The sequence below is a fragment of the Sus scrofa genome, chromosome 3 (assembly GCF_054392235.1).
Source record: "Sus scrofa isolate SSC_HxYL_T2T_F1_AM1 chromosome 3, Sscrofa_HxYL_maternal_Yorkshire_Landrace_v2.0, whole genome shotgun sequence".
In the NCBI taxonomy this organism is placed as follows: Eukaryota; Metazoa; Chordata; class Mammalia; order Artiodactyla; family Suidae; genus Sus; species Sus scrofa.
In genome coordinates this window covers 89,637,403-89,660,306 of record NC_139385.1, presented here as the reverse complement: position 1 = coordinate 89,660,306, position 22,904 = coordinate 89,637,403, and the positions used below count along the sequence as shown (strand labels likewise).

Here is a 22,904-nt window from a genome sequence, read left to right as displayed (position 1 = left end):
TGGAGAGTTGAAAGCCTGACCAGCCTATAAAACTGTGCATTATCTTAACCCTCAAAGTGGGCTGCAACTACTCTTTGGGGTCTGGGACAGGGAGGGACTCAAACCACAAGATGAACAGGGTAAACATTTAGATGCTTCAGTTTTGCAGTATTTATGGGTGTGGGGAATACATTAGGTTTGTATCAAAAATAAACATGGCAATGTGGTGGAACAGAATGCAGCAAAAGTCACACAAATTTCTCAATATTGCAAACATTTTGAGCTGGAAGATACATCCACAGGGGTCCTCAAAAGTCCTCCTTCATTGTAAGGGTTCTTTGTGGAACAATTTGTAAAGTGCTCCCATAGTTATCAGGAAGCAATGAGTTGCCAAATAAAAAGGCAAGTGTTTCTTTTTTTTTTTTTTTTAATTTATACAGCATGGGGGCGAAGATACACTTACATGTATACATTTTTTTCCCACCCTTTGTTCTGTTGCAATACAAGTATCTAGACATAGTTCTCAATACTACTCAGCAGGATCTCATTGTAAATCCATTCCAAATTGTATCCAATAACCCCAAGCTCCCCATTCCTCCCACTCCCTCCCTCTCCCCCCAGGCGGCCACAAGTCTATTCTCCAAGTCCATGATTTTCTTTTCTGTGGAAATGTTCATTTGTGCTGTATATTAGATTCCAGTTATAAGTGATATCATATGGTATTTGTCTTTCTCTTTCTGACTTATTTCACTTAATATGAGAGTCTCTAGTTCCATCCATGTTGCTATACAAGTGTTTCTGATGTCTGAGTTTCCATGCTAGATTGGATAGACTTCACATTATATATATATGAATAATAGGAATCTTTTTTTTCATTTTAGGGCCACATCTGCGGCATATGGAAGTTCCTGAGCTAAGGGTCAAATCAGAGCTGCAGCTGCCAGCCTACGCCACAGCAACAGCAACACAGGATCTGAGCTGTGTCTGTGACCTATACCACAGCTCATGGCAATGCCAGATTCTTAACCCCCTGAGCGAGGCCAGGGATAGAACCTGCATCCTCATGTACACTACATCAGGTTCTTAACCCAATGAGCCACAACAGGAACTCTAAGGACTCCTAAAGCACATTTTATGTCTGTTAATATTTGTTGTATGTATCTGGTGCTCCTGTATTTGGGGCATATATGTTGACAATAGTAATATCCTCTCCTTGGATGGATCCCTTAATCATTAAATAGTGTCCTTCTTTGTCTTTCTTTATGTCTTTTGTTTTAAAGTCTATTTTGTCTGATATCAGTACTAAAGCACCTTTTAGATAACTGGTTCTCAATTGGAGCCAAGTTTGCTCCACCTCACTCAGGGACATTTGACATCTGTCAATGTCTGAGGACATTTTTGGTTGTCGCCACTTGTGGACAGGGGGCAGAGTGTGCCACTGGTATCTAGCACTCAACATCCTATAAGCACAGGACAACCCCCACCACAAAGAATTTCTCAACCTAAAATGTTAATAGTACTGAGGGTGAGAAACCCTGCTCCTGCCAATGAGGATAATACACAAAAAAACAAGAGGTCTGAAGCTCAAAGTCAGGCCTAGGGGATCAGGGTTCCCAGTCACAGTTCAAGGGAAGAAGGCACATGTCCATTCGGACCAGGGCAGGAGACAAAACCAGCCTCTCTCTGGGAATAAGGGTGCAGCTCGTGGTTGACCAGACTGAGAAGTAGGTTTAGAATTCGGGCCATGAATAGAGCCACCATGCAGTCTTTGCAGACTTGCTTTGATGAGACTGCAGAAGGTGCTGCCGGGCATGTGGTCAGAGATATACCAGCTCCTCCAGAAAGCTGCCTTAATCCTCCAAATGGGAGTGACTCTCCCCACTCAGTGCTCAGGCTGTGGGTCTGAGGCCTTTATTATTTCACCCACTATATTACACTGGCCCCCAGAGTGAGCTGTGAGCTCCTGCAGAACAAGATCCGCGTATCCATAAACACCTTTTCTTGGGCTGTGATATCACAGCACCTAGCAATGCTCATAAAATGGTGGCTGAATTGACGTCAGTACTGTATTCTCCCCCAGAAATTCTGCAGGCCTACATTTGAATAAAACATATCGAATGGGAAGGAAAGAAGGAAGTGATCTATTTTCATCTGGGAAGATCATTTAGCAAAGTCTATCTTCAAAAACCTGTGTATAAGTCTTTTTCAATGCTAATCACCTGTTTGACTGCCTTCCCCACCTTCTTTAGCCTTTTTAGTAGTTTCCAGCAATAATGCAGTTCACTGTGGCATTTCATAAAAGGGTCACAATCTTCATTAATCTTTTTTAGACACAAATGCCTATAATCAAAGCTCAGAGCAAAGTTTCCCTGTCTTTCTCTGTTCAACATCAAAAAATTTTTAAACTAATTCATTAATTTGTTAATGAACTTTCCCCTATAAGGAGTAGTTCAGCTCTGCTCAGTTTTTATTATAACAAAAAATTCATTTAGCCTTTCTCCTTGCTCTCCATGTTCAAAAGGAAGCATTCTATAGAATGACTGATAAAGAATCAAGTATTTTTGTAATAAAAGGCAATTTTCCATGTTAAAATATTCTGGGCAGATTCAGGACCTTCCTGTTCTTTACATCCTTTAAAATGTAAAAAATGTAAGAACTCATCTCAAGCAATCCAAATATCTTCAACTCCACTTACAAAGTAATCCAAAGGGTTATTCTTCACCCTAAAAAAACACTTATTGAAAGATTCAACCCAAGATTATTTTCATTCAGCAGCATCTACTCTCAAACCCATTTAAATTTAGACGGTATTTATACAGCTTTTCAGGAAACATAAGAACATTCTAAGAGCTAAGGAGGAATGATGAATGCGTCCAAACCCTTAATTTTGGAAACTGAGGCTTAGAAGTTGATATGAACTCTCACAACTGCATAACAACAACAGCTAAGGCTTATCAAGGGCTCAGGGCTTCTCACATCTTCATCACTTCCACTGTGTCTAAGCCACCATTATACCCTGCTTGGATTGGGGCAGGGACCTCCCAAGTCCTGCTTTTACCCTCCCTCCTACACTCTTCCCCCACCACAGAGACCACTCCCCACAGCAGCCAGAGGGATGCATCCACAACAGAAGGCAAACCCCTTTGCCCAGAAACTTCCAACGTCTGCCCACCTCTCCCAAGAAGTCAATCTTCACACAGTCTACATAGCCTATTCCATTCCTAGTTACTTATCACTTCTGTCCCACACCCCATCTGCACCCAACACTTTCTTCCCATACCTCATCCTGGGCACTTTGCCCTTGCAATTCCCTCTGCCAGCAGTCTTCTCCCAGGCTTCTGAATGCCTCCCTCCTTCCAGGGATCCTCAAACTCTACCACAGTTGGCTTCCCTGATCACACTGCAAACAGCATTACCTTACCTCCTACCTCTCTCCCACCTTACTTACTTTACTATTTTTTTTCTAACACTTTTAAGCCTGACATATTATATATTTATTGATTGGTTGCCTTTCCCCACTAGAGTGCAAGATCAGTTGTTTAAACGTCCCCACTGGGAGTTCCCGTCATGGCTCAAGCGGTTAGCAAAACCGACTAGCATCCATGAGGGCGCAGGTGTAACCCCTGGCCTTGTTCAGTGGGTTGGGGTTCCGGCGTTGCCATGAGCTGTGGTGTAGGTCACAGACGCAGCTCGGATCCCGAGTTGCTGTGGCTGTGGCATAGGCCAGCAGCTTCAGCTCCAATTGGACCCCTAGCCTGGAAACCTCCATATGCCACATGGGTACGGTCCAAAAAAGGCAAAAAACATAAAAATAAAAATAAAAGTCCCCACTGGATTCCCCAGTGCCTAGTACGTGGCAGGCCCTTGGGACATTTGTAGAATAAGTGCTTACTATGTGCCTGGTACAACTCTAAGGAAAGCACAGGAACCAATCTATCTAATTTTCCCAATAACACGAGATAGGCACTATGGTCATCATTGCTGTCATCTCTGGTTCACAGATGAAGAAACTGAGGCACAGAGAGGTTTAGGAACTTGTCCAAGATCACTCAGCTAGTCAATGGTAGAGCCAGGATTTAAACCAAGGGCACAGACTCTTTAACTACCATGATGTATTGTGTCACTCTTAGCTTAGCTAATGACAAAAAACTACTTCAATGGGTTTTTCCTATACTAAGCTCTCAGAAATTGAGACATATCAAAGTGTGCTTTCAAAATGTCAACTGTTTCCTGTGACTGCCTAATATTTTAAAATAATCAATAAAGTGTGATTTTTGAGCTAAGACTGGGTAAACAAGAGCAAAAGTGTGAGCCATTAACAATGCCGCCCTTCAGCCTCAAATTCAGCACACACAAAAGATATGTCTGTAGCTTACAGGCGTGTGCAGGTAATTCTCTGTACTCCACTGAGATTATCATGATTAGCTCTGGTCCATAAAAGGAAAGCTAAGACACAAAAGCCTCAGTGATGTCCTAGGCCAAACATTCAGCAACGTGGCAAGAAGGGAGCCTCTGAGGGCCCCTCTGGAATTGCAGTAAGGTCACACATGCTCCCTGCTTATTAGTATAAATCACCCGAGTGATTCACACAGTGGAATGTTTAAGCCAAGATGTCATCTAATAAAGGGTATGTTGATACAGCTTTATCTGAGTAGTTACATAATCATCCTAATTTGGAAACCATAAAGGAATTTGTGCCTTGGAATAAAGAGGGGTGTACCCCCTGAGAAGTGCTCCACAAAGTATATCAGGAGATTTTCAGTGACAAATTTACTCCCTATACTGAGCAGGTGACTTGTTAATAAAACCAAGAAAACAACAACAACAAAACGGTCTAATGGAGGCTTTCTGAGGGCAGTCACTCTGACGGATTCAACTTGTTAAGACTAGCCAGACCCCTGCATGAGAGAGCTTCCAGGTAGCCCCAGACTTGCCCATTCTTCCATGGGGGCGGGGCGGGGGGTGGAGTCTTCTGTACCTAATCTTCTGTAATATAAAAGTCCCACTTGTGAATTCTCTCTACCTCTTGCTTTTAGGTCAAATATTTATTTTTGCAAAGCTCAGAGACCTTTCATTATCTTTCTACCCCAGAAAGCCCAATGAATCTTTCCTCGTACTTTGTGGGAATTCTCTGAAAGAAATCTTGAGCTCTGAAATACCATCTGCACTCCCAATCTTCTGCTGACCTCGGTCTCCACAGTCCCACCTGCTCCGAGACGTGGCCGGAGAAGGATGGAGCGGAGGGGCGGGATGTCACAAGCACCTGTCACCTGGCAGGCTCAGGCCTTCACTTCCCCGTGCCCCAGCCCCACCCACCCTGCCGAGGGAGAGGGCCGACCGGGCGGCCGCCCGTACTCACGCCCCGAGCCCGACAGGCCCGTCCCTCCCGCCCCAGCCTCCTGCCACTGTCCAATGGCCGAGGGGTAGGGCAAGCTGAGCAAGCCGCAGCAGCCCAGCCGGGTCCCCGCCCTGTTCCCGGTTCCCAAGCCGGGCCTCGGCGGCCTTTAAATGCTGCCCAGGGCCGGCAAGGCGCGGCCCTCGCCACCTTTTTCCTCAACCGGCGGCAGCAGCACCCTGAAGAAGCCAGCAGCCTCGACTCGGCAGCGCTGTCCGGACGCCGGCGGCTGCGGCCACCTCAGACCTGCCGGCCCGCGGCACCTCCCCCGCCTCCTCCCCTTCTCCCCGGCCCCACCGGCCGGGTCGGCGCCGGGGCCCCTGGTGCGCGCGCGCGCGTGCCCGCGTGTGTGCGCGCGCCTGAGCCAGCCTCGGACCCGCGTTCCCGCCCGGTGCAGGACCGCCCCGGGATCCCCGCCCGCGCGCTGCGTCCCACGTCCCCTGCCGCCGGGCCGCCAGCCGTGCTCCCCGCCGCGCTGCGCGAGAAGATGGCGGGGTCGGTGGCCGACAGCGATGCTGTGGTGGTGAGTGCGCCCCCCTCCAGCGGCCCGCACGGCCAGGCCGCCGGCTCCCGCCGAGCCGAGGCCCTGCCCCGCGCCCCCCGCGTGGAAAGGCGCCCCAGTACCTGGTAGCGGGAGCGGGCTGTGCGCGGTGTGCGGCCGGAGGGGTAGCCCGGTCGAAGGGCCCTGGCTGAGGGGAGATGTGTGGGGGCGGCCCGCGGGATAGGGGTGACCGCCATACCCCTTTGCGCCGTGCAGCCGCCGGCCAGGTGTGTGCACGTTGCACGTGTGAGTGTGCGCCTGTGTGATTGTGTCCGGGACGTGCGCCCCGCGTCCGCCGCCGACGTCCCGGGGATTCCCCCTTGGAAATGGGTCCGCGCCGAGGGCTCGCGAGAGAAGTTGAGCGCGGCCACTGCACTCCAGCCACGTCCCGGAGGACAGGCCTGGGCGACCGCTTTTCTAGGGGCGTTTGCTGTTGGAGAGGGACCTGCCTTGTTCCGGCGCCGGGCACTGGCTCCCCAGTGGGCCTCGACCTTGATTTTGATCTAGATTGGAAGGGTCTGGGGATCGTCAGAGGCTTAGCTACCTGGTGGAAAGGACGGGTTTTGTTCTGGGGGGTTATGCGGTTTTTCAGTGGACTGTGAGGTGGCAGCATCTGCAGATACTGCCTGCTTTCTGTGCAGGGCTGCTGGATTCCGCCGGATTTGTGTAGGTTCTTCCCCGCCCCCCAACCCCCTCCCCAAAGGCCTTTAGAAAGCCAATCTGTTTGCTTCTATTTTTAGAAACTAGACGATGGGCATTTAAACAACTCCTTGGGCTCTCCAGTTCAAGCCGACGTGTACTTCCCACGATTGGTAAATGATTTTGTTCTGCGCTCTGTGTCTGCCTGCCTGTACCCTCTTCTTTCTAACTGCGTTTTCTAATGGGTCAGGTCCTCAGAATCTGAGGGCTTGGCTCTTCCCTAACAGGCTGTAAACTTTCTCCTTTGCAGATCGTGCCATTTTGTGGGCACATTAAAGGTGGCATGAGACCAGGCAAGAAGGTGTTAGTGATGGGCATCGTAGACCTCAACCCGGAGAGGTAAGACAAGTTCTTGTCACCTAGATCTATCAGAGGGTCACCAGGTCTTACCCATTCCTGTTGTGGTTTACTCTGTCTCCTCTTCTTCCCCTTGCGGCCAGTGTTGCTAGTTGGAAGTGCCAAGAAAGTGCTATGTTCCCATGAAAAGAATGTGTATGAATCCCAGCCATCATTTCTCTAGACAGCTATTTATATCAGAGATTATAAATATAGGCCCACATCATTTTCTCTTTGACCCTTAGAGAGCCCGAAGGATTTTTTTTTTTTTTTTTTTTTACATTTTTTAAAGGATGGTGTTTGGAGTAAGAACTATCAATATAAATGAGAACCAAACTTTACAAGATAGTATTTCCCCTGGTCAGGTTATTGGGCTCAATTTGAGACTTTGAAATGGATTAAGACACAGATGTGTGGGTTTGGGGTATCTGAAATGTCTACAGTTAATTATTTTCATCTTCAGGGAAGTTTTCACCAGGGCCTCTGCTAGGTAACAAAATAAACCAGTTTGTTGTAATCCTACTGCTCCATAGTCTAACCTCCCATGTGAAGAGTAGTGGCCCATTAAAAGCTGACAAATCCAGAGAAGAAGAAAGGATTGGGAGCCTAGGTCTTTGTTAAATGTCTTTCTATTCAGCCATGAATAAATGAGATGATTTTCTTTCCAGCTTTGCCATCAGCTTGACCTGTGGTGACTCGGAAGATCCTCCCGCCGATGTGGCAATTGAACTTAAAGCTGTGTTCACAGACCGACAGCTGCTCAGAAATTCTTGTATATCTGGGGAAAGAGGTGAAGAGCAGTCAGCCATCCCCTACTTCCCATTCATCCCAGACCAGCCATTCAGGGTGAGTACCTCGAGTGCTTCAGCTCCAGCCTTTGGCAGGATGGTGATGTTCTCATCTAGGGTCTGCCAAGAATGCTTTAAACAGCCAGAATTTTTTGTGTGTCCAGGATATTTGTCACCTGATAATGAAAAAAAGAAAAGCAATCAATAGAGTGCTGGTTGCCAATACAAATTAAAAATTAATAGTAGACCTTGGCCCTATTTAGCCAATACATGTAAATAAACCCATATTTTCATGTCTTGATTGCTAAGAATAAATACTTTTCTATGTACTATTCATCATAGCACTAGGCATATAATAGATACCTGCCCTGAAATACCTGTTTGATTAATAAATATTTTTAAGTATTTAGAGTTTTTCTCATTTTTTCTTAACCTTTTAAGTAGCACCAAACCATATCAGTTACATCTTTTTAAGAATATAGTGATTATCATTTTATTTTCTCTTCTTCCTTTTGCTAATGAGGACTGGCCCTGTCTTCGTTTCCCACTTTGGGTTAAGTGGTCTCAGTGTATTTCTTTGTCACAGACTGTGTGGCAGACACATTCCCTCCTTTGGGCCTCGATGAGTATAGATTTGGTCCCCTCTATCATGCAGGAAGTGCAGCCCAAACTTCCATCCCAATCAAGCAGCAGTAGCAGCACCTTCCTCTATAGAGGACAAGGCCAAGTAAGAGATGCAAATCAGTAACATGTTAGGAAAAAATTTACTGACATGTCAGACCTGGTAATGAAGTGTCTGCATTACACCTTCTTAATACACATCATAATAATGACACTCATTTAAAAGTTCCATCAACACTGGATCCTTAACCTGCTGTGCTATAAGAGAACTCCATGTGACAGTTTCTTATTGGTGAATTTTAATGCACAGCTCATGAGTATGAGTAGCTAGAGCTTCTGCCAAGAGAAATAATGCTCCAACAACAAAACTGAAATGAAATCAGCCCTTCTTGGTGATATAATTTTAGTAATAATATGAATTAAATGTGACTAATATCACATATGGAGTTTTTCTTTGTGTGATGAATACAAATGCTTTTAGTAAATACATAGCATAGAACCAGCGATTAAACTCTATGGTGAGTTACTTAAAAGAGGAAGAAAAAGGTTTTACTGTACGGAATCAGTATTTCTGTTTGGCTTAAGAAAGCCTTTTTAATTACACATCCTTGATCCAATGGTAATTACTGTGTAACCTTCTCTTTGCTTTAGTGTTTATCATGTTGGAATACCTGTTATTACATGCTACTAATGGGTACCAGCGAGGGGCTTCTCTGAAGGTGGGATAGAATTGTTCAGGGAGTGAGAGTGGAGGCATTAAGTGTCACATGAATAAACCTCTGCCACATTACATCACTTTGTGGAATGCAGGGAGAAGCGAGAAGTGTTAAGGTCATTTTAAATCTTCAAAGGACCTTGAGTAGCGTAGAGCAGTGGTTTACAAAGTGTGTCCCTCATCCTTGCAACACTAGCATCCCCTTGGAGTTGGGGGAAAAGCAGGCCTACTAAATGGAAAATTGGGGGAAGGGGGCGGAGCCCAGCAATCTGTGTTCTTACAGGCCATCTGTCTGATCCCAGTGCATCCCAGTAAAGAACCACTAAAGATCTTGCCTTTCTCTAAAATGAGGTACTGTCTGTTTTCCCCAGCAGGATTCGTTGAAATTGTGATCTGAGGTTATTATTTTGTTACTTCCAGGTGGAAATTCTTTGTGAACACCCACGTTTCAGAGTGTTTGTGGATGGACACCAACTTTTTGATTTTTACCACCGCATTCAAACATTATCTGCAATCGACACAATAAAGATAAACGGGGACCTCCAGATCACTAAACTTGGCTGATGTTTAAACCACATCCGTTTCACATAGCATCAGGTGCCACAACTGTCTTGACTGTTTGTCTGGAAGAATTGTCCCAGCAAGATCTGAAGACTTAAAAAAAAAGACAAAAATGAAAAGGCAAGCCTCACTGTTGCTTCTTTTTGTGCAGTCTAAACTCCAAATGACTTCAACAGTGGTTTGCCCTTTGGAAGCTGTCAGAACAAAGACACCGAGCCATTATTCCCAGAACAAAATAATACACTTGTGCTGGATTTTATTCAGTCTAAACTGAAATGGATTTGGGATGATTTGGGATTTGGTAGTAAGTTATTCATCTATTCAAAGCAAGGTGATGTTTAGAGCAAAAGTGTTAAAGACTTAATACAACAACAACAAAGACGGTACACCGAGATCAACTCATTTCTGCACTGAAGTGGAATTGTGTAGCACAACCAACATTTTATTAGTCAGGGTATTTAACATAGAATGTAGGTTGTTGAAGGTTTGGTGGGTTTTTTTGTGTTGTTTTTTTTTTTTTTTTTTGCACTGCATAATGTTAATTCAGATTTTTAAAGCTTTCTTGTAGTTATTTATTTCTATTCAGTGTATGTATTAGAGAATGATTAATGTCTCAAGAACAGCAAGCTATGAACTTTTGAATGTACAATTATCTTAGATTTGAAGGGGAAAATTATGTATTACAATCATGAAAAAAAGTGAATATCTACCTTAAAGAGTTGAGTCTTATCCTCCATACCCCAAACTTAAAATCTCTTGATATAAATTGCTGTAAGTGCATTTGGGAAAACTTTGCAACGTTTTGATAAGACTGCTTTTCAAGTTATTGATGATTCTGTAATATTCTATTTACATTGCTTTTTCTCCTTACTGTGAATTAGCACAGTATTGGCTTCCTTAAGACTAATTAACTACTTTTCTCTAGATCTACCTAATAGCTCATTAAGTTGTTATTAAGCTAATTGAAAACATGTAAGAGGCGATTGCATAGACAGTTTTTTAAATGACTATTATATAAACTTTTAAAAGTATAGTATGAAAATGATCCTGGAATGCAGTGGAAAGCAGAAGCAAATGGCCCCAAATAACATACTTGGAAATAATTTACATCAACTTAAGCTGTTAGTTCATTCTATCGCTTTTATTATGTGACCCTTCCCAGCATCCCTAAGCAATGCCTTTGGCGCTTCAGAGTAGAGGATGCTTCCTACTGTGTTGGCTTTGCTGAGATGTTAGCATAAGACTGGGATCAGAATCAGGAAATGATCCAGTTAGTTTATCTGAAAGTTTAAATCCCTGGACTCCAGGCCTTTGAGTCCAGCCAATAGTGTGAATGCTTCCAATTAAGCTGTAGGAGTTTCCCTATACTTGGAACTGATTAGACAGCAGGGAGTCTCCAGGAGAAGCCTGCAGTGCTATAAATATCAGTACAAGGCGAGGCATGGTTGCAGTCCTGGGTGCTGGATTTTACAAACTGCATTGGCCCTGGAGAGAAGGACCCTTGGCATTGCTTTGGTCAGCTAGCGAGGGGAAGAAGGGGTGCTGGGGTAGGAGTGTGTTTATATATAATTTAGGTTTTGTTTGTACAGCATTCTGCGTCTTGTTATGACACGTCCTTGTCCTGCTTTGCTTTTGAGTTTTTTTACACAACATGCAGAGGCACTGAAGTGGCCACGTCATTTTCACGTGTTGAGAATGTAGACAGTGTTTCAGTACCAAAGTCTAAAAAAAGCAAGCAAACTAAAATTGTGAATTTTTTATAGGTGTTATATTTGGATTTTTCTCAACTTTGAAACTGTTTAGCACAGTTCCGTTGTGTTATATAAGAAGATGCTTTATCCAATAAGACTGGCTGAGCATTGACAAGCTTTATGTACCATCTGACTTAACCAGCCATATTCAGGCAGGAGGGCTGTTCTGTGGCTCTAGGTATTTGGGGGCCTGCAGTGAACTTGTAGAGCCACTAGATTTTGAGGAGTGTTCGTAGAGAGACTTGGAAGAGACCCTGAAATGTATTTGTAGATTTGCTTCTCCTTGTGGTGGAAGACCCCCACAGGATGTTTCCTTTGAGTGGCCATCCCTTCCCACCCACTGCATAATTCAGCAGAAACTAGAGGAGCTGGGAGTGTAACTGTTTTGAATTGAAACTGTTCTCTCTACCTATCAGCTAACTGGTTAGCAGCCAAGCGGTTAGGCAGCTTAGTGTAACAGCTTACACAGTTAACCCTTCATTTCTCTATGAGGTCAGAGGGAACCTCTTGGTTAACCCTGTTGGAATTGATCTAAAGGATGTGATGGTTTGATTCAGGTATAGTTAAACAAGCAGGGGGCTAATCCAGCTGTATTAATGGTTAGCTGTAAACTGGAAACAATAGTCACATCCTCTCATCAGCGTGTGATGTCTAAGGTGGGAATTCAGGATGGAAAGTGCAATTTTAAGCTTCACAGAAAAGCATTTGGGTATGTAAGGTGTTATTTCTGACCAGAGCCCTAATTTTGCAATATGACCAAAACCAAGGAATATAAAGAACAATCAGGCTCTGGGGGAATAATAGGCTTTAGACAATCTGTTCATTTCTGCATCAAAATTGGAATGAATGTATATATCTTCTTAAAAGTTGATAGAAGTGACTTCTACTTTCTGTCCAATATAATTGTCTTAAAAATATTTTTTTAATTTGAAACCCCGTTTCAAACCATGCCAACCTTAGTTCAGAACCTAAGAGATCATTCTTAGAATTGTTGGTAATTTGTTAAAATGGCAAATCCATTCATTTGTATTAAAAAGAAAATATCCAAAAAGAGGGAGGGATCCCTGTTGCCTTGAGAGAAACAGCCTTGGCATTTTCCGGCTACATTATTAATGTAGAAATAATGTTCCTATTATAACATATTTTCAAAGAAACACTTTCTTATTTACTGCGTGGTGTAAAATGTTGCTAAGTTTGTTCTTACATTACTATGTCACTGCTGAAAGTTATTTGCACTATAATAAAGGAATTTTCTACAAAACAGTTTGCAATTTATAATAATTTGGCAGCCAGTGTGATGTACTTAGCGTGGACCATATGGTAGAGTAGCCCTCTCTCACACTGACACATACTCCAAGGCCACTTGTTTGTGTATTGCCCACACTGATAAACTAATCAAGGGGAGGGAAGTATCTAGGGGCCTTCAGACATTGATGAGTTCATGTGTGTGCAATGGATTCTTTGAAAATATAATTTGCATTCAGTAAATTCACCTTTTTCTTGGTGGGCAATTTTATGAGTTCTAACACATGCATAGATCCAGATAACAGTCACCTTAATCAAGATGCAGAACTGTTCCATTCCCCCCTTAAATTCCCTTGTACTACCTTTTTTTAGTTAAACTTGTCCCCCAGTTTTAACCCTAATCAGGAAACCACTGACCAATACCCCCTCCCTATAGTTTTGCCTTTTCCTGAATGTCATATAAAAAGAATCCTTTCAGATTGACTTCTTGCAAAATGCATTTGAGATGCATATTGTGTGTATCCAGTTTCTCCTTTTTATGGCTGAGTAGCATTTCTTTGTATAGATATGCCAGTTTATTTATTCATTCACCTACTAAGGATGCAGTGGCTTCCTAGTATGTCTTTAATATAGTCTCATTACCACCGTGTATTTACAAAAAAAAAAAAAAAAAAAAGACTGCATTTCTCTTGCTTTCTCTTTCCTGTGATTCGAATGATTAAGAAGGAAATTTGATCTCTGCTGTTTTAGCTACAATAAAACTATGGGTTATAGAAGTTTGCCCAGCTTCAGTTAGGGGTGGTTTAGCAGAGATAATTTACTCACATGCAAGATATTTAATCCTACTTGTGTTTTGTTGGTTTTATAAATCACTTTATTTTTTTTTCATTGTTATTTTTTAAGTTTGCAAATCTGTGAGGCTGATCTCTGTCACAGCTTTCGCAGTGAGTATAAGCAGAGAGGCCTGTTAAGGTGGGGACAATTTGCTGAGGCTGTTGAGGAGAGGTAGAGCTTCCTCTGACCCCAGCCTTGATAGGAAAGTCCCATGTAGGATATGACCTTATACTTGTTCTATGATGGCATTTTGAATTAGTCTGAAAGATATTTTTAACTGGAGCCCCAGAGTGCCACAAACACTGAATCTTCATTCATTCAGCAGGTACCTTTTGAGCTGTGCCAATTGCTGTTCTAGGCACTTGAATACATCAATGAGTAAAACAGGCTAAGGTAACTTGTGCTTTTATTTATTTATTTTTCATTTTTAAGAGTTTTATTGAACCATGGCTGATTGCAATGTTGTGTTAATTTCTGCTATATATTAAAGTGATTCAGTTATACATATATACATAGCCATTCTTTTTCAGATTCTTTTCCCATATAGGTTATTAGAGAATATTAGGTAGAGTTCCCTATGCCAAACAGCAGGTCCCCATTGACCATCTATTCCATATACAATAGCGTACATACGCCAATCCCAAACCCCCAATCCATCCCTCCCCTCCCCTTTCCCTTTTGGTAACCATTAATTTGTTTTCAAAGTCTGTGAGTCTGTTTCTGTTTTTTTCTTTTGTCTTTTTAGGGCTGCACCTACGGCATGTGGAGGTTCTCAAACTAGGGGACAAATTGGATCTATAGCTGCTACACCTTAGCCACAGCAACACAGGATCTGAGCCGCACTGTGACCTACACCACAGCTCACGACAGCACTGGATACTTAACCCACTAAGCAAGGCCAAGGATTGAACCTGCTGCCTCATGGTTCCTAGTCGTTAGTCATTAACTTCTGTGCCACGATGGGAACGCCAAGGATTTTATTAGCAGAATTGAGCGAGGCCAGCAATCAAACCCGAATCCTCACAGATGCTTGTTGGGTTTGTTAACCACTGAGCCAAGACAGGAACTCCAGTCTGTTTCTGTTTTGTCAATACTTTCATTTGTATTATTTTTTTAGATTCTACATATAGGTGATATCATACGATATTTGTCTTTCATTGTCTGACTTGGTTCATCTACTATGAAAATCTCTAGATCCATCCTTGTTGCTGCAAATGGCATTATTTCATCGTTTTTATGGCTGAGTAATTGTCCATAGTACATACGTACCATCCTCCAGTGCTTTTAAACTTTCATGTGCTTAAGAATCACCCAGAAATCCTCCTCACAGGGCAGAAATCTAGTCTCACCTCAGGAAATTATGTTTCAATAGATCTCCAAACACGGAGATCTGGAGTTTGCATTTTTAAGAAACACCCTGGGTGGTATTATTTGTGATCCCAAATTAAGCACCTCTGCCTTTGGAAATTCCATAAACATTCACTGAATCAAACTATTGAACTGTACCAGGCTTTGAGATTCTAATCTGTGGATATCTTTCTGTGAAAACTTCATCTCAACACGGGCATCTCAGAGTTCTCGATGTAGCTCTCAGCAGGTTAAGAAACCAGCATGGCGCCCATTCCTTGCCTCACTCAGTGGGTTAAAGATCCGGTGTTCCCTTGGGTTGTGATGATCATTGTACAACTATAAATGCAATAAATTCATTGAGTAATATAAAAAAAATCCTATATTCCCAAAAGTTGTGGCATAGGTCGCAGATGTGGCTGGGATCCTTGTTGCTATGGCTATAGTGTAGGCACACAGCTGCAGCTCCAATTTGACCCCTGGCCCTGGAACTTCCATATGCCACAGGTGTGGCCATAAAAAGAAAAAAAAAGAAAAAAAAAAAAAAAACCACTGGGGCATCCTGCTTTATATTTACAACTGTGTGTCTTCACTCTGATCTAACCTCTCCTCACTCCCACCCCTACTTCAATATAGACAGTGTAGTAAAAGGAAGTGCCTTTCAACCGAATTTTGTAAAAAATCCTCCTTAATGGGTTTGGTTTAGGACCTCAGTAGCACCCTGACACCTATTTTAAGCAGTGGATGCTTCGAGAAAGACGGAGATTCTGGGGGAAGCCTGCCTTACTTCTTTAAGCATTTCAATTTGTTATCCCTTGCAGAATGGCCAGGGTGGGGTCCAATGGTTCTATGAGGTCAATATACAAAGTGGTTTTATAACTAGTAACGAGGACAAGGGGCAAGTGGTAATGGCCAAAATGAGTTGTCCATGGCTTTTTGTTTGTTTTTGTTTTAATCTTTAGGGCGGTACCTGCAGCAAATGGAAGTTCCTAGGCAAGGAGCAGCCAAGCTCCACCACAGCCACAGCCACAGCAGCACGGGATCTGAGCCCCATCCATGACCTATGCCGCAGCTTGTGGCAACACCAGATCCTTAACCCACCGAGAGAGGCCAGGGATCTAAATCCACATCCTCACAGATACTAGTCGGGTTCTAAACCCACTAAGCCACAATGGGAACTCCCTGTTTGTGGCATTTTGGAAATGAATTTCAAGTCTTCCTTTCACAGGAAAATGCTCCTGAGCTTGTACGCGGCACCACATACCTTTCTTGCTTCCTAATCACTGTGTTAATTTCACAATAATTTTTTTCCCTAAAAAAAAAAAAAGGCTCCTGCAAGAGGCAAAGAACTGCCTTACAAAGCATATATTTCATAAGAATTAAAATAGGCGTATACAAGGTGACAGAGCAACACCCAGTCAAGAGAGCAGGGAAGAACTAACCCCGACGCCACCTCTGGCTTTGATACACCCTTCCGTCTCTCAGGGAAAGATGGTGACCAAGTGAGCAAACGCAGGTGAGGAGGCAACACTGTTTGATAACACAGACAATTCCTAAATAATAGGCCCTGGGAAGAGGCAAGCTTGCCGCAGACCTTGGGAATGATGTGGGTTTTGGGGGGCCTTCCAAGTTTTTATGAGTAGGAACAATAACAAACACTTGCCAATAACTCCAGCACCTCCCTCTCTGTCAGTATTCTATCACTAATTTTAAAAAGACAGATGCAAATAATCAAAGCTTACCTGAACAGTAGGCCTGGGAATAGGAGGAAGAAAAGCAGTGAGGCTGTGGTGAGGGAGAGAAGGAAGAGGCACTGGGATCTCAGGGATTTCTTTTGTGTGCTCAGGCGGGTGCTTTAAATCTTCTGCCTTAATTCGACTCCCGAAAGAAATGGAAATATCACACTTGGGACATTGTGTCTGGAGGGCCAGAGGCGATGACAGGAGTAAAACATTTCTTACAGCTGATAAGGCCAGAGATAAAATAATCATGATACCAATTCCTACAATAATCCTCCATGATATTGTAAAGAAACAGTATTAACAGCGCTAATCCTTGAGACTGTGTCTAATCCATTGCAACACACTTTTCATGTCATTTCACTGAAGCCTATTTTATTTCAAATCTAGCCAAAATTAACAGTGTATTAGGCAATATTTAGAAAGATGTTTGTAAAATGTACTCAGGGATTTTTTTTTTTTTTACTCTGAATTATTACAGCTGTTCTAACATTAGAAAGCGCGGGTTTCTCCTAGTGCAATAAAAACAATCTTTAGTTCAGCATAAAACGATTTTTAATGTTGTTAAAAAGTGAACAAGGAAGATATTCACAACATGATAAGAAACTACTGAAAAGAATTAATTTTCTAAAATGAGAATCCTCATGCGGTCATGTGGTCTGTTACTTTACGACTTTTTTTTTTTTTTTTTTTTTTTTTTTTTGTCTTTTTGCTATTTCTTGGGCCGCTCCCGCGGCATATGGAGTTTCCCAGGCTAGGGGTCCAATCGGAGCTGTAGCCTCCGGCCTACACCAGAGCCACAGCAACGCGGGATCCGAGCCGCGTCTGCAACCTACACCACAGCTCACGGCAACGCCGGATCACTAACCCACTGAGCAAGGGCAGGGATCGAACCCGCAACCTCATGGTTCCTAGTCGGATTCGTTAACCACTGCACCACGACGGGAACTCCTAAGATTTTAATTAACCGTTCATTTACCCCCACAATTTGTAAATACCCAAATTAAAAAAAAAAAAAAAAAAAAGGGAATTCCCAGTGTGACGCAGCAGAAATGAATCTGACTAGGAACCATGAGGTTGTGGGTTGGATCCCTGCCCTTGCTCAGTGGGTTAAGGATCCAGTGTTGCCGTGAGCTGTGGTGTAGGTCGCAGACAAGGCTCAGACCTGGCGTTGCTGTGGCTCTGGCATAGGCCATCGGCTACATCTCCGATTCGACCCCTAGCCTGGGAACCTCCATATGCCGCAGGAGCGGCCCTAGAAAAGGCAAAAAGACAACAACAACAACAACAAAAACTGGCTGGAGTTCCTGTTGTGGCACAGCAGAAACGAATCCAACTAGTAACAGGTTGTGGGTTCAATCCCTGGTCTCATTCAGTGAATTAAGGATCTGTCATTGTCACTGCTATGGCTCTGGTTACAGCTGTGGGGCAGTTGTGATCCCTGGCCTGGGAACTTCTACATGCCATGGGCATGGCCAAAAGAAAAAGAAATGAATCTACTTTTTTTTGGTTAGGCTTTGATTAAAGTCAAATATTAGGATCACTTCACAGTGTGGGGTTTTTTAAGGCAACTTTTGTTAAATTATATAAATTCCTGACTTGAGAATCCCCTCGCAATCCTCAACCTCAAAAGCAAGTAAACGATTTTTAAAATTCAGTTTACTAAGTTGAAAGGGCAAATACAGGCCTTTTTCTGTTGCTGGTGTTCTTAATGCGTGTCCTTAGAGTTAGTTAATGTCCTGAGAGAATCACTCATAACTGATGCTGATGTACTAGATAGGAATGGAGGACTATTATATGAAGGCACATGTTAGAAACTATGGGTTATAAAAAAAGATAAAAGACATATGCCATCTGCCTTTGAAGAATCTATGATCTAACTGCAAAGACAGGTCATGTACATATAAAATATACATAAAGATGAATGTCAAGTCACAGGGCCAGACTGAGTGGGCTGAATATTGCACTTGACAGGCGTTCCAGAGAACACAGCTTGCCACTCACTGGGGGGACCCAGCATGGAATCAGGGTCTGAAGGCCTTCAGCTGGGCTTCCGAGGGCCTGAATGCTGCACGCAGACAGCCCAGTAGATACACCAACTTCAGATTTGACCTGAGGGGTGAGTGTTGTGTTTTCCAAAGCTCAGTGTTGTAGATGAAGTTCTGGCCTCCCAAAGAAAGAGTTTAAGGAGAAACCTAGTGTTTTTTTCTTTCGTGTTCTAAAGTTTTATTGAAGTATAGTTGATTTACAAGGTTATGATAATTTCTGCTGTACGACAAAGGTATTCAGTTATACATATACACACATCCATTCTCTTTCAGATTATTACATAGAATTCTCTGTGCTATCTGACAGGTCCCTGCTGGCCCGTCATTCCATATACCCTGGTGTTCTTTAATTACAAAACGCAGGTGGAGATAAGACCCTTCCTTTAATGAAACCCTCAGCATAGAAAGGACAGCCTCATGGAATATCTGTGCAGAAATCATATCATTAATGCATGCAAAGTACATGATTTCGCCTCCACACCACTGAGCACCCAAACACAAAACAAAAAAGACACCATCTATAGGAAAAGAACCCTAAACACTGTGGGAAACTCCACCTGTCGTCCCTTCCAAGGGGCCTGAGAATGTGGATGTAATTCAGATATGCCTTCAGTCCCTTCTGCCTCCTGGGTCTCTCACAGTTGAACCCTCTAGCTCCCTGCAGTGTCACACCAGTGTTCAGAGAGTGCGTTGATCTTTCTTGTGCATTCGCTCCCAACTACAAATCAGATCCTTCTTCTGACGCTCAACCAAAGAAACAAAGATCTGTTCCAACACTGGATGAAAGACTGATGTTGAATTTCCTGAGAGCTAGTCTCCAAAGTGACCCCTTTATAAGGAATTTTTCGAGGAAAAATTTAACATTAAGCTATTTTTGCCGTATATGCTGACTTCTGCACCTAACCCATGTATGAGACAGACTTCTGTTTATCCTGGGTAGATAGTTTTTTGGTTTATACATAATGATCAATTCTTTGATAGAATCCATTTTATGAGCTCTACCTCTGGACACAGGGATGTTGAATAAAACTGTGGTGTCAGAGAGGTTCTGTCTAAAATCTGCACTGTCCCATATGGTAGCCACCAGCCACACGAGGCTATTATGCACTTCACATATGGTTAGTGCCACTGCGGAACTGAATTTTAAATTGTATTTAAATTTCATTAACTTCAAATAGCCACACTTAGCTCATAGCTTAGTGCAGGTCTAGAACATTAGAGCCTGCTGGGCTTATGTTTGGTCTAGGTCTTCGGGGACTATTGCAGATAGTAGAAGTTCCTGTTTGAATCTAAGCCACGTTCACCCTCAAATTCAGGAAAGCATTCAGGAAGATCTAGGCACTTTCTGAAGGCTAGTGTTGACCTATTCCTAAGAGAGACCAAGGTGACCCTGGGAAAGAACACACACAGGGGGAAGAAAGAGTCCACATGGTGGTTTGTTTCAGGAAGATAATCCACATGGTGGTTTGTTCAGGAAGAGAGCGTCAACTCTGCAGTCAGTTCTGTGTTGTTACTCACACTGTCCCAGGCCCAGCTCAATGTAGCCATTCCTGAATCTCAGATCAGGGTGCTGCAACACACCCCCTGCTCCCCCGTGAACCCCACTCCCTGGAGCATGGAAGGACAAGGTAGCGGCAGCATGGGCAGCACTCGGTCGTGCATCCAACCAGCATTTCCCGAGCGTCTCCTAAATGCCAGGCTTGGTGCCGGGGGCTGGCAGTGTTGACAGCTGCTGCAGCACCTGCCTGGGACTCAGTCCTCAACAACCTCTGTGTAGCAGTCAGCAGTAACACAGATGCCACCAAGGAGCTCCAGATCACAGCTGACTATTTTGAAATCACATTGATGATCAGAAGCATGTTTTTATTTGTATGATTAACACCACTGTGCTTATGTGTGTTGGCAGGTCTCCTGCGAACAGGTTCAGGTTCACCAGTCTTGAAGGAGGACATATCCTCCTTTTTAATAGCCTCGGAAAGCCCACCAACTCCAGAGAACATTCGGGAGCAAGAGATTTTACTGGCCATTTTGTGGGAGGACAAGGATCACCACATATTACTCAAGAAACAAAGGGATAAAAATCCCTGTTAGACATTTTTTTCTCCCCACAAGCCTCTTCAGCTTTCATCCCTTTCCAGCCCTCTCCTTGGCTGCCTCTAAATCTCCCTAATTCCCTTCCCTATGCAGAGCAATTTGGCCAGCTCTCCCAGGGGAGTTTTAAAGCATTCACCCAGTAGGAATCATTTTCTCCATAGAGGAGATTTTGCACCTAAGAAAATGAAGAATTCTCTATCATTGCATTTTTTAATTTCTTTAACACCCTGCCTCATTTCCAGAAGAACTCAAAGCAGCCAAAAGAAAAGATATCAAGCCACGTGGGGAGGAAAGTACTAGAACCTTCTGATTCTTTCTATCCTCAAAACTCAGGTTTGCTTTTTTTTTTTTTTTTTATGGGCACACCTTTGGCATATGCACAGCTGCAGCACAGTCCTATGCCACATCCACAGCAATGCCAGATCTGAGTCACATCTGTGACCTATGCTGCAGCTTGTGGCAACAGGATCCTTAACCTACTGTGTGAGGCCAAGGATTGAATCCACATCCTCACAGACACTATATTGGGATCCCCTATGTTGTGGGAGACACAACAGCAACTCCAAGACTCAGTTTTAATGTCTCCTCTTCGACTTTCCCAAAAACTTAATTTTAAAGAAGATGCCTCCTCCTTCCTAATGTTCTCTTAGTTGGTCTACTTGCTTAATGTCCATCCCTCCTGCTAAGCAATCATTTCCATCAGAGCAGGTGCCATACTGATTGTGTTCACTACTGCATCCCTTGTCACAATAAATAATGAATGGGTTCTGTCAGATGAATGAATAGTAGAAATGAGCTATCAGTTCTGCTGTGCAACAAAATTGCCCCAAATTTAGAGGCTTAAAACAACAACGCACATTTGTTATCTCATACAGTTTCTGTTAGTCAGGAATCTAGGGGCAGCTGTGCTGAGTGGTTCTGACTCAGGGTCTCTCACATCGTGACAAACTATCAGCCAGGGCTGTAGTCATCTGAAGGCTTGACTGGGGCTCTGTGATGAGTATCTTCTTTGTATTTGGCAACATTTTTGAGGGGAACCAGTTTCTCTCCACTCGGGTATTTTGCAAAAGAAAAGAGTGCTAGGACAGGTAGACTGGCATTCAAATCCTGCCACTTGCCAGCACCATGATCTTTTTGTATAAGTCTTGACAGGTCTGAGCCTCTTTGTTCTCATCTATAATATGGGCAGAAATCTTCTTCTCAAGATGATTACAATTACAATTAAGCAAAAGAAGCCCCAGAAGGCACTAAGCAGAGTGCCTGGCGTGTAATAAGAGCTCAAAAAATGGTTGCTGTCAGAAATGCATCAAAGTGAAGATTCCCTCTCCTGATATGTGCTGGATCTCAGCTTAGCAGTTTCCAGGCCACCTGAATAGTAGAGCTGGCAGGGTTGTCATGTCGCACGCAGATGAGAGAACAAGTCCGGAGTACTTAGGCGGCTTGTGCACAGTGTGGCTTTGCTCCTCGCTGCTGGTCAGGATCCTGGGCAGGGAACCGACTCTGGGAAGGTGATGAGTGGCCAGAGACAGTGGTGTCCTGTCTGGGCTTCCCCAGGCTGTGCTGGGGTGAGCCAGGACTCTGGTTACTGTCTTGGCTGATTCTTCTGGGGAGGCTCGTGTGCCTGACCCTCCCTCCAGCAATGGGTCGAAGGGATTAATTAGCAGCTGGTAAAACAGCCGTGACAGGGCATCCTTATTCCAATGAGCCACCGGAGTGCCTCCAGCAGCTAGCCAGATGGAAAACAACCACTTAGGCTTTAATGAGCTTGCTTGGCTGTAACTGGGGGGAGTCCTGAAAGCTTTACTAATCATCCCATCTTGTTACTGCTGTTGTTCTTGTTGTTGGGGTTTTCTAGGTTTGGTTTTGTTTTTTGTTTGTCATAGGGCTTTGGAGAGGTTGTTTGTTTACATATTTTTTAAGGTTTTCCTCCCTGGACAGGCTCCTGCTTTGATTAGTCATCCAGCCTGTCACATCCTACTTTCTGTATAGAGGCTCAGCCATTTACAAATGTGATATTATGAGACTGTTTGCACCTGCCTGGTTTCATACTGTTTCAGTTTACCTGAATGGCTTCCATCTTTAACCCAAAAAGCTCAGGATTTTTTTTTTAATCCATTCTAGAACCTATTACAACCTACCCTGCACTCTAGAGGAGAAAGAAGCCAGATTTTCTCTTTTCCAGAAAAAAAATGACTCCCTGATTATCAGTGA

General features: G+C 43.6%; 1 protein-coding gene and 1 long non-coding RNA gene across 6 annotated transcripts in view; one reads left to right on the top strand and one right to left on the bottom strand.

Moving 5' to 3' along the window:
- Window positions 1–6,203, bottom strand: part of LOC146404767 (uncharacterized) — a 166,730-nt gene extending 160,527 nt beyond the window's left edge. For all 3 annotated transcript variants that reach the window (XR_014841812.1, XR_014841811.1, XR_014841813.1), the window contains exon 1: window positions 5,999–6,203. This is a non-coding gene — a long non-coding RNA (uncharacterized LOC146404767). The remainder of the gene's footprint in view (window positions 1–5,998) is intronic.
- Window positions 5,442–12,647, top strand: LGALSL (galectin like). 3 transcript variants are annotated; one of them, XM_003481202.5, is made up of 5 exons: window positions 5,442–5,897; window positions 6,656–6,727; window positions 6,865–6,953; window positions 7,619–7,796; window positions 9,495–12,647. In XM_003481202.5, the coding sequence occupies exons 1-5, from the start codon at window positions 5,862–5,864 to the stop codon at window positions 9,636–9,638; spliced, it is 519 nt and encodes a 172-aa protein (XP_003481250.1). In that variant the 5' UTR covers window positions 5,442–5,861; the 3' UTR covers window positions 9,639–12,647. The 3 variants fall into 3 exon arrangements, with proteins under 3 accessions (XP_003481250.1, XP_013851559.1, XP_084875182.1); XM_013996105.3 differs by having other exon boundaries at window positions 5,442–6,142; XM_085019056.1 differs by lacking the exon at window positions 5,442–5,897 and adding an exon at window positions 6,180–6,581.
- The last annotated feature ends 10,257 nt before the right edge of the window (window positions 12,648–22,904 follow it).